Here is an 11873-nt window from a genome sequence, read left to right as displayed (position 1 = left end):
CCTTTAGATTCGGGTTCAGGTGGACGTACGTCTTTTGTCTTGCATTCTAATCCTTTGATGGAAGATAATGATGTGGTTATGCGTGTTGAAGGTGAAGTCTCGCTTGGGACTTATAATCAGTAGCTTCTTGTTGTTTCTGGTGTTCATCTCTCCTTTAGCTTTATGATTATAATGACTTGGAATACTCGAGGTGCCGGTGGCGCCTCTTTTCGACGTCTTTTATCTGATCTTATGGTTCGTAATAATGTCAATATTTTTGCACTTCTAGAGTCGAGGCAGGATGGGGAGAAGGCAGGATTAATAGCTCGTAAGCTTGGTTGGCCGAATAAATTTTTGGTGGAGGCTAGAGGTTTTAGTAGAGGCATATGCCTCTTTTGGGACATGAATACTGACTTTGTTGTTCTATCTTCAAGTGACCAATTTGTTCATTGCAAGGTGAGGAATGGTAATGGTGATGCATGGTTGTTGACCTTTGTTTACGGTCATCCCAATACAATTCTTAGAAGACAGTTATGGCAGTCCCTTCATAATATCTACAATGCTTCTAATATGAAATGGGCTGTGGCAGGGGATTTCAATGCTGTTGCCCATAGTGAAGATCGTTGGGGGAGGGGCAGGCAAGGTAACTCTAGGATTGATAGGTTGTTTCGTGCTTGGATTACGAGCTGTGGCTTGATTGATATTGGTTTTAGTGGGCCTCGCTTCACCTGGGGGTATGAGAGGAGTCAAAGCAGGATTGACCGAGTCTTTGTCAATGATTTATGGCATATTGCTTTTCCCAATGCTACTGTTGTTCACTTGCCCAAGTACAAATCCGATAATTGTCCGGTCCTCCTTAAGACTGACAATTTCACCACTGATCGTCCTAATAATCGGCCTTTCCGTTTTTTTGCTCCATGGGTTCTTCATGATGAGTTCCATAATTTTGTCAAGGAGAATTGGTTACCACAACATGATTGGGGTGCTTCAGTTTTTGAATTTACAAACAAGCTTTTGACTTGGAATAAGGAGGTCTTTGGAAATATCACATGAAATAAAGAGAAACTACATCGGCGACTTGAGGGAGTGCATCGTAAAATTGCGTCTACAGGGCCAACCATGCATTTGGAGAAAATTAGAAAGGATTTGTGGCACGAATTGGAAAACATTCTTAAGCAAGAGGAGGTAATGTGGCTGCAATACTCACGATCTTCTTGGTATATCAATGGGGATCGTAATACTCGGTACTTCCATGCAGTTGCTAACGGACGACGACGACGTAACAAAATTGAAGCTCTTAAGCTTGATAACAGGATGTGGTCTTATGATTCAAATGAAATCATGAACATGGGAAGCAGGTTTTTTGAAGAGCTTTATACAGAATCTGGCTCTCTAATAGGATCTCTTCACTTCTCTTGTACTTATCCGGCTATTGAGGATAGGCATCTGCAATGTTTAGGGAGGAATATTGATGAGAAAGAAATTAAGCAGGCTCTTTTTGATATGGGGCCCCTTAAGGCTCCGGGACCGGATGGCTTAAACCCCCTATTTTATCAAAGCCAATGGAATACTGTAGGGGCATCTCTTATTTCTATGGTGAAAGAAGTTTTCAACAATCCTCGCTGTGTTGAGGATATTAATGGCACTCAAATTGTCTTAATTCCTAAAATTGATCATCCACAGACTATTCGAGATTTTCGACCCATCAGTTTATGTAATGTGATTTATAAGGTGGTAACCAAAATCATCACAAATAGGCTCAAGCCCATCATGCCTCTTGTGGTGGCGCCTAATCAATGTAGCTTTGTGAGAGGGAGACAAAGTTCAGATAATATTATTTTAACTCAGGAAATCATACACTCCATGAGAACTATAAAGAAAAAGAAGGGTTTTATGGCCATCAAAATTGATTTGGAGAAGGCTTATGATCGTGTTCGATGGAATTTTATTTTTCATTGCTTAGCAGAACTTAAGGTTCCTAATTATATAAGAGACGTCATCCATTATTGCGTGTCCACTCCCCATATGCAATTACTTTGGAATGGGACTGCTAAGGAATTTTGCCCGTCTCGTGGGGTGCGACAAGGAGATCCTATCTCCCCATATCTCTTTATTCTTATCATTGAGAAACTGGGCCATCTTATTCAGAGTGCTGTTGATGATGGCGACTGGCGCCCTTTTAAATTAAGTAAAAGAGGTACGCCAATTTCTCACCTATTTTTGCTGACGACCTTATCCTATTTGCTGAAGCGGATATGGAGCAGGCTGGAGTGATCAAAGCTATTCTTGATGATTTCTGTGACATTTCTGGACAGAAGGTAAATGCAGGTAAATCACGGATTTTTTCTCAGAAAATGTGAACCATAATAGGTGCCGCGAGATTAGCACGTTCTTGAATTTTGCACCTTCTTCTGACTTAGGCAAGTATCTGGGTATGCCTATTCTCCATAAGAGGGTGTCAAAGTCTACGTATAAATATATTCTAGATAAAATGGATTCTCGCTTATCGAGTTGGAAAGCCAATACTCTTTCGCTGGCAGGTCGACAAACACTGGTTTCGTCTGTAGTTTCGGCCCTGCCGACTTATGCCATGCAAACTGTTCCACTCCTGAGTGCGATCTGCAGTGAAATTGACAAGCGCTGCCATAACTTTATGTGGGGTAGTGGGACTACGTCTCGCAAAGTGCATCTGGTTTCTTGGAACAATGTTTGCCGTCGTAAACAGGATGGTGGGTTGGGGCTCCGTCATGCTTCTCTCCAAAATAAAGCCTTCATGATGAAACTAGGGTGGTCTTTAGCTACTCGTAGTGATTTACTTTGGGTGAGGTTTTTGAGTGAGAAATACAAGACTGGTGAGGATATTGTCCCAAGAGTTGAACGGAAGAGGTTTGAGTCTAGCACCTGGAAGGGCATCAGATATGCTGGGAGAAGGTTAGCGAGGGGTTGGCATGGCGTGTTGTGGATGGTCGACGAACACTTTTTTGGAGAGATTGTTGGGTTCCTCATCTAGACAATTGGGAGAGCCTTGCTATATGCGAGATCCCAATGGATTACTTGGAATGGAAAGTGGCCGAGTGCATTACGCAATCTGGGTCGTGGGATTGGCAGAAGTTAGCAGAGTTCTACCCCCTCAGGTCTTGGAGGCCATACAAAGAGTACGTGTGAATGCTACAGGGGGAGGGAAACGATACACTAGTGTGGGGATGGTCTGCTGATGGAAGCTTTACGAGTCAGTCAGTGTATGGACGTCTCTCTATGATTCACCCTCCTGTTCATAATAGGAACTTATGGCAGTCTGTCTTGAAATTACGAGTGCCACAGCGTAACCGCATGTCATGTGGCTTTGCTCCCATGATCGTTTGCTCACGAATGTGTCGCGACAGCGACGTGGGTTACATTCTACCGGGCTATGTGAAGCTTGCTATGAAGCACCTGAAACCATCCTTCATGTGTTGCCGATTGTTTCCACTATCAGGCATGTCTGACCTCCTTGCTCACCGGGGAGTGTTGGGATTGATTCTTTAGTGAGTCAATACTTACGGAGTGGATTGGGTGGTGCTTGTCCCAACGGGCCTTGGTGGAGGGCTATGAGTTTCAGTTATGGTTTGCAATTCTTGGAAGAAACATTTGGTTGAGGCGAAATGATCGTATCTTCAAGAATATTGCTTGGAGAACTAATGATTTACTGCACGCACTAGAGCCAATCTTTCTTGGGCTCCATGAATTTATCGCAGAAACAATCCTCTGTGTTTACGAGTGTCGGGTGGAGACCACCTCCGGCTGGTTTCGTAAAGATTAATGTCGACGGATCACGGAATCTAGCATTGGGTCTTTGTACTTGTGGCGGAGTGTTAAGAGACCATAATGAGAGTTCTTGCGGGGCTTTATGTATAAGGTTGGGTATGGTTCAATCCTCATGGCAGAAGCTTGGGGTGCACTTTGGGGATTGAAGTTAGCTTGGGACATGATTTAAAGAAAATCATTGTTGAAAGTGATTGCTGTGATCTAGTTTCGTACAATCCAGTCTGAGATACCTTGTGACCATCCGGACTATGGTGTTCTTGTGGAAATTCAGCGGATGATTGCAAGGGAATGGGAAGTTGATCTGGTTTTCTGTGATAGAGAGACAAATAAGGTTGCTGACGCCTTGGCCGCTGAGCTTGGACCATGTTGACTATTTCCATGTTCTTTCCTCTCCTCCTGACAGAGTGGTTGCCTTACTGAAGATGGATGCAGCGTTTCATTTGCATAATGTTGCCCCTGTTAGTTAGTTTTCTGACTGTAACCTTGTTTATCAAAAAAAAAAGTACACTTTTTAAAAAATTAAGCATTAAATTAAAATTTTATATAAAATTAGAGAACCAAAAGTGCAATTTTTGCCGTATTATATACATTGCCCAAACAGATAACGAGCATACATTTTTTAAATATTGAGATCCATATATATACAAGCACATTGGGATCCATTTTTCAAACTGTTTCTTACTAAATTATTCCTGAGGGATCGTAGCCTTGCAACTTGCACATTATAAAAGATGATGCCGTTGACATGCAAGGATATAGCGGTGGCATATGGTGTTTTTTGGGAAGAGGGTATTGACTTCCAGGTTTCCATCCTGAACCGATCAGCTTATGCATGGTGCAGTACTTAGGGGACACACCGATGAATTCTCCATTACGGTGGTGTGTGGTAAGCCTCTGTTTGGGTATCATCAGAAGCTCTGGGATTCTCTTCGAATGATTGGGCCAAGCATCTGGATGCCTTGGTGTGTGATAAGGGACTTCAATGCTACCTTAATTACGAGCTGGTGAACACTTGTCTAAGGCTGTTAAAGGAGTCATGGCGACCCTTTCTTTAGAAATGGGTTATGGACTATAAGTTCGAGGATCTTGACTTTTATGGTCCCTCCTTTACTTGGAATAACCAAAGTTGCTTTGGCCATATTGATAGAGGGGTGGTGAATAAAGCATGGTTGGACAAGTGTAAAGATGCTAAAGTCTTTCATCTGCCCAAATACAAATCGGATCACAGTCCGTTGTTATTGAAGGCATATGATACGAACAGGGAAACGCGACGGCAAGAAAGGCCCTTTTGCTTTTTCACTCCTTAGGTGACTCATGAGAGCTTTCATGACTTCGTTAAGAGCTCTTGGGATAACAGTTTGAGTTGGAACTCTACGGTGGAGGCCTTTACAGACTGTGTTGTTTCTTTGGAGCAAAGAGGTCTTTGGGCACGTTGGATACCTAAAAACAAATTTTGCACAGGAAGTTACAACACTTGGAACAAGGTCTGAGTTTGAAACCGGGTCGTGTTGACCTTTTACAGGAGAGAGGAGGTTGGAGGAATCTGGAGGTTTATTGTTGCAGGAAGAGGTCATGTGGCTACAGAAATCAAGGTGCAACTGGTACTCTTTCAGTGACAAAAATGCAAAGTATTTTCACTGCATAGCTAACAGTAAGGGGAAAAGAAACAGCATTGAAGCTCTTAAGCTTGAGGATGGAGAGTGGTCGTATGACTATGAAGAAATTATGAAGTCAGGAACTCAATTCTTTAAAAACTTGCATAAAACTGAGGGGGATCAAAATGTGAAGGTCGTTTTTGACACACACTTTCCGACACTTGATGCAGACTCGCTTAGTAGACTAAATGAACAGGTTTCTTTAGAGGAAATTAAGAGAGCGTTGTTTGATATGGGGCCTCTAAAAGCACTGGGTCCAGACGGTCTTAACCCACTCTTTTACCAGAGTCAGTGCGAGACTGTGGGTCAGTCAGCGGTACAAATGGTTGCTTCAGTTATGGAGCTGCCGGAGACTATTAGCTCAATAAATAAGATTGATATTGTTGTTATTCCCAGGTGGAGACGCCCGAGACATTTAGGGAGTTTCGTCCAATTAGCCTCTGTGATGTGATCTATAAAGTTATTACTAAAGTTATTACTAATAGACTTAAAGGGATTATACCAAAGATTATCTTTCCTAATTAATGTAGTTTTGTTCTCGGCCGGCAAAGTGTAGATAACATTATTTTGGTTCAAAAATCATACACTCTGACTTGCAAACAGGACAAGAAATGTTTTATAACTCTTAAAATTGATCTTGAAAAAGCTTACGATCGTCTATGGTGGAAATTTCTTTTGGAATGCCTAGAAGAGTTGTCGTTACCATCATGGATGGTTAATCTCATTAGAGAATGCATATCTTTGGCGTCCATGCAATTAGTTTGGAACGGGGAAAAAACTTGCTCGTTAATCATCATACGTTATCTGACAAGGTGACCCACTATCTCCATATCTATTTGTTATTGCAAAGGGGAAATTAGCTCATATGATCCAATCTGAAGTTGCTCATGAAGTTTGGCTCCCCTTCAAATTAAAGAACGATGGAGTAGCAATATCTCATTTATTCTTTACTGATGATTCAATTTTGTTTGCCGAAGCTAGTATGGAGCAAGCGGGGTTGTGAAGGTATGCCACGATGATTTTTTCCATGGTGTCATGTGAGAGGGTTAACGCCGCAAAATCTCTGACCTTCTTTTCGTCTAATGTTAACCGCACCTAGCAAAAAAAGATCATTGTATTTCTGGGCTTCACCCTTACAAGTGACTTGGGAAAGTACATTGGTGTTCCGTTACACCATAAGAGGGTCTCAAGGGGCACTTATCATCACATTCTGGACAAAATGGATAGCAGACTGTCCAATTGGAAGCCTCCTCGTTGTCTCTTGCTGCACGAAATACACTCTTGTCTTTTGTTGTATCGGCCATTCCGTCGTTTGCCATGCAAACCACTCCCCTACCACGTACGGTGTTTAAGGATATCGACAAGAGATGTAGAGCTTTTCTGTGGGGCAGTAATAATCAGGAAGCCTCACCTTGTTGCATGGGATGGCATGTGTAAACACAAAGATGAGGGCGGCCTCAGAATTTGAACGGCTACGAAGCAAAATAATGCTTGTATGATGTTGGGATGAGGCATGATTAGAAGAAGAGATGCTCTCCGAGTTTAAGTTCTTGCGAGAAAAGTACAGCGAGGATGTCGTCCCTAAGATTAAAAAGCGTAGAAGTGAATCACAAGCTTGGAAAAGGATCAGAAATAATTGGGAGAACATGTGAAGGGTTTGGCTTGGAACATAGGCGATGGCTCGTAGGTTAAGTTTTCGAGTGACAGGTGGCTTACTAATCATGAACCGCTGTCTTTAAAGACTTTGGTATATGATATGTTGACACCGTCGGGGGGCTGGTGCTGGGACAGTTTCAAAGATCTTTTGCCTGTGTCTATCTTGAGAGAGGTGGATAAAGTCAGAATAGGCAGTGAAGGTCTTTCTCTTGATATGCCCAAATGGAGGTAGTCCAACAACAGAGAATTCACTCTTCGGACAGCGTATAACAGTCTAAATGACCAGGTAGATCACTCCCAATCTGGGTTATGGCGCAAGGTTTGGAAACTTAAGGTACCACAATGATGTAAGACATTCCTATGGCTTTTTATTAGAGGATGCCTCTTGACTAACTCAGTTCGATGCTTAAGACGTTTCACATTAGATGAAAGGTGCACCTTCTGCGAGAAGGCTTCATCGAGATTTCTTCGACTTCACCAATGTCACTTTTTTGGGTTAAGTGGAATATTTCTCAAACTATGAACCAGATGGAGTTAGATGGGGGATATACTTTGCTGTTGCTTGTCGAAATATTTGGTTCAGCTAGAAACAAAAAGGTCTTTGAGAATGCTATGGAGGTAAGAGTTGTTTTAAAGCGACGGCCCTGGCTTGCTTAGCTTGGACTAACCTGGAAATGAAGTCCCTATAAGGTTTATGTGAGCCTAACCCGAAGTGGCACCCACTGTTGGAGAATTGTATTAAGATTAACATGGATGGAGCCTATAGTGCTGCTATGACTAAAGCGGCTTGTGAAGAGATATGTCGCGATCATACGGGGAAACTATTGCGGGGCTTCATGGTTCATTTAGAGCCTTGTAGCAGTATCTCCATACAGAGCTTTGACCCCTTTTTTTAGGGAAAAAAATATCAATGAAGTCTTCGTTGGGTCCTTCTAACCAATAAAACTTTTGAGCAGAAAATTTTCGTCAATTTTTTTATTAGTTGTCACTACAATATTTTGTACAATAATCTTGCTTTAAGTGGCGTACTCAAGATTTCCACACGCATTTTGAAACCATTTACAACTAATTTATCTCCTAATAACACAAAGCTTTAAAAAGCTAGGTGTATTTTATGAGTAGTATAACAAATTTCTCAAGTCCCTGGCCCCTACATATGCTTGAAAATGATGATCTAGCGAGGAAATTGCTCTGTAAAAGTAAGTTCATTTCTCGATTCTTCAACAGATTGATCTCCAGATGATGACGATGGAATAATCTTAATACTTGGCATGCTTGTCCAATTATAAAAGAATGGTTCTGAAGGAATTGGGATGGTACAGGAGGAGCTACTTAGCAACGTAACAATGGAAGCCATTGATGGCCTATGAGCTGCTGCGTTTTCTTGAAGACATAGTAAACATATTTGGATGCATCTCATCATTTCACTTCTTGAAGATCCTTCTTCTTCAATCAATAATGTTGGATCTGCAATATTTGAATACATTCCTTTACTCCAACTTTTCCAAGCCTGTAAGAATACTTTGTTTAGTTGCAGAACCCAAAAAACAATGAAGAATGATTTTCAAACCTGATTCAAGTACTGATAGAGGGAAATACTTACAGCAGTTCCTATATGCTCTATGTTCTCCCCATTGTGGAATTCACCATTCTTTTGACCACTTACAATTTCTAAAACCAATACTCCGAAACTAAAAACATCTGACTTTGTTGAAAAGATTCCATGTTTTGCATATTCTGGTACCATGTATCCACTACATGTGCATATCAAAAGATGATTAGTATTTAAACTTAATTAATCTAATAATAGCTCTAGCAATAGTATATAATCTAGAATATATAACTTACTAAGTCCCCCAATTGTACTTGTGTTGCTTTGAGTTTGATCGACTGCAAACAACCTTGCCATACCAAAATCTGAGATCTTAGCATTCATGTCTTCATCTAAAAGTATGTTGTTTGGCTTTAAATCACGGTGAATGATCTGTACTCGAGAATCTTGATGGAGATAAAGAAGACCTCGAGAAATGCCTTCTATAATTTTGACACGCTTTTGCCAATTTAACATGCTCTCTTGATTGGATCTGCATTATGTCATGGACAACACATTCCATGATTTAAAGTACTAATCTAGCTATTGAAGTTTAACATGATACTAATATTTTAGAAATTTAACCTCTCCAAATATTAGCTATCATACCAAAAATGAAGTAATCAAGGCTTTTGTTAGGAAGGAACTCATAAACGAGAAGCCTTTCTTCTTTCTTGAGACAAAAACCAACTAGCTTGACTAAATTCCGATGTTGTAGCCTGGCCATTAGCAACACTTCATTCTTAAACTCCACATCACCTTGGCCAGAATTCCTGCTCAACCTTTTTACAGCAATCTCTTGTCCATCATACAACCTACCCTGGAATTATATATTAAAAAAAAAAAGCGCACACAAAACTAGACCATTGAGTTTGAGTAACGCAATGCATGGGAGGAACCTAAATTTATTGTTATTTCTATAAAACAATTTAGTCATATATTCCTTCAATTCTAAATATAAAACCCATTTTATATATAATTTACATTATAAAATAGGTCTTATATTAAAATCGAAATGGTATCTTCAACTATTATCTTACCAAGTAAACGGCTCCAAATCCACCTTGTCCAAGCTTATTTGCATCAGCAAAATCATTTGTTGCCATTCTGATGGTTTCAAAGTCCATTTGCAATGAGTCGGCAGCATCATTAGCTTCAGCTATATAAACATGGATGGTAGTATAGTACAGGGAGTTATGATTAGTTATTAATAACTATATATCAACTACATATGAAAATAAGTTCCTCTAATAACTAATTTGAAAAATGAATAATAATTTTTCGACCTTGAAATTGGACAATAATTATCATTCAATCTTAAAATTCAATATAAAAAAATAAAGTATGTATTTTGAGTTATTTCTGCAGAATATACATACGTTTTTATTTACTTTCAAAGTATATATTTTAATCTAAATTTAATTTTTAACAAAAATAGCATTAATAAAAAAATTGGTGATTTGACTTTTCAATAAAATATAAATAATTAATATATGTAATTTAATGAAATTTTTGGCAACCGTTTATTTAGTTAAGAAGATACATACTTGTATGGAACATTTTCATATGTTTCATGTTATAATATTATAAACATGAGACGTTGACTTGCTTCCAATTTTATTGGGTCGCCTCATTGGTTTTAAATATATTACAAAGATGAAGATGAGTAAGGTGAGTCCTGCGGTGAAGGCAACAACCACGGCAATAACAATCCTTGATGACTTGTTTCTCTTTCCTGCACAAAGGAAAATTTGCACTTGTATTTATGACAAGTTGATCCTGATAAGTTAAATTCAATAAATTTTCCAAAAGGAAATAAAAGAAAAAAAAAGAAATAGCTTTGATATATGCCTTTTAAAAGGGTTAGGATATTTTGAAATGTAAGTCCCCGTGAATTATAAGGGGTAACAACGGTGAATTATGACGGGTAACAAACGCCACTGCACAGGCATATTCTCATTCTCGTTGGAAATCTGTTTGAGATACTATTTAGTATTAGTTGTGAACTTTCTTAAAAATGGGAATTGTAATATTGATTCCCTATGTTATAAGAGCTTGACCTCTTCTGCTAAACTCAACCCTTTTTAATTGAGACAAAATTCTTTTCACAATTTTTTCTTGTTCATAATATAAGAAGTCTTCTAGAAGAAAATTTTAATCCAAAATATAAGATGTTGACAAAGTAATTAATAATAGTTTTTCACTTTTACCTCTTATTACATAGGGGGGAGAGTTTTAAATGCAAGAGAAAGAGGGGAGAATTTTCCAATCACTTTCTTTAATAAAGATAAAATAAATAACTTTTATCAATCGAAAACATATTTAATGACTTTCCTAACTTTTTGTTTTGTGGAGAAAACATAACCAACTTTTTATATTATAGATCGAAGGGAGTATATACAGTCCAAAATTATTTCTCCACAACTAATCCAAACACAAACTCTAGGCAGTAATTTTTCAGTTTTAGAATTATATTTTCTTGATCTAGTTTAATTTTTTTAAAAAAAGCCCTGATCATATAAGTTTACCTTGTTTGGAGCAGGATGAGGCAACGGTGACTGCACAAATGGTTGTGTATTATTGTATGCAGAAGCGTCAAAGAAGCTATCGAGTCTAAATCTAATATAGCAACTGGGTGGGACCACCTGACCACCTCTCTTTCCGTCACAACATTTAGAAATATCAGAGATTTCCCCGCTCAGGCAAATGTCACAATCCTTGTTTGACAAGTCCGGCGTGCACTGTGCAAGACCGTACATGGTTGATTGCCCGGACCACTAACATTCGCCACTGCAAACTTTCGAAACGAGTCTCTAGAAGCAGCCCTTTCTCTCAGATAACTCATCATCTGCATCAACACATTCTTGAACTCGTCTTTCTCCAAAGCGTCGGAGCTGTCTGACGAATTGTAACTCGGTGATGTTTCCATCACACCAAATATCAATCGGTTTGAGTATCTCAGAAAACAGATGTCATACCACCCGATCGCTTCCCTCGCATTAGGTGAACATACTTGGAGAATAATCACCCTCGAGTCTTGGATGCAACTGCGGCAATCTTGTCCACTAATGTCTCCTCGGCATAGTCCGATGACGTAAACTTTGTCGAAGTTGTTGCTGGAGGAGAAGTTGTAGAAACCATAGTCGATTTGTGTGTTGTAAAGACATGTTTAGTAAAAGGCTTCTGAG

At 39.5% G+C, this 11873-nt stretch overlaps 1 protein-coding gene across 1 annotated transcript; it reads right to left on the bottom strand.

The window, feature by feature from the left end:
- Positions 1 to 8240: 8240 nt before the first annotated feature.
- On the bottom strand, positions 8241 to 11614 carry LOC114758377 (putative receptor-like protein kinase At4g00960). Its single transcript, XM_028947427.1, has 6 exons — positions 11443 to 11614; positions 9726 to 9844; positions 9295 to 9505; positions 8939 to 9167; positions 8698 to 8848; positions 8241 to 8604 (listed from the first exon to the last, which is right to left on the bottom strand). Exons 1-6 carry the CDS (start codon positions 11612 to 11614, stop codon positions 8269 to 8271), a joined length of 1218 nt encoding a protein of 405 aa, XP_028803260.1. The 3' UTR covers positions 8241 to 8268.
- Positions 11615 to 11873: the final 259 nt, after the last annotated feature.

This window comes from Neltuma alba, unplaced genomic scaffold (genome assembly GCF_004799145.2).
Source record: "Neltuma alba isolate B1F8T4 unplaced genomic scaffold, ASM479914v2 tig00010691_pilon, whole genome shotgun sequence".
Lineage (NCBI taxonomy): Eukaryota > Viridiplantae > Streptophyta > Magnoliopsida > Fabales > Fabaceae > Neltuma > Neltuma alba.
The sequence above is the reverse complement of the archived record's forward strand: the minus strand, read 5'-3'. Positions and strand labels throughout refer to the sequence as shown.

Excerpts from the sequence above, each read along its gene's own strand:
- LOC114758377 (XM_028947427.1), bottom strand. The coding sequence starts at position 11,614 with ATGGAAACATCACCGAGTTACAATTCGTCAGACAGCTCCGACGCTTTG. Across the intron at positions 9,845-11,442 it reads TGGTCCGGGCAATCAACCAT|CTGAAGCTAATGATGCTGCC; the intron begins GTACGGTCTTGC and ends ATGTTTATATAG. Across the intron at positions 9,168-9,294 it reads CCTTGATTACTTCATTTTTG|AGAGCATGTTAAATTGGCAA; the intron begins GTATGATAGCTA and ends GATCCAATCAAG.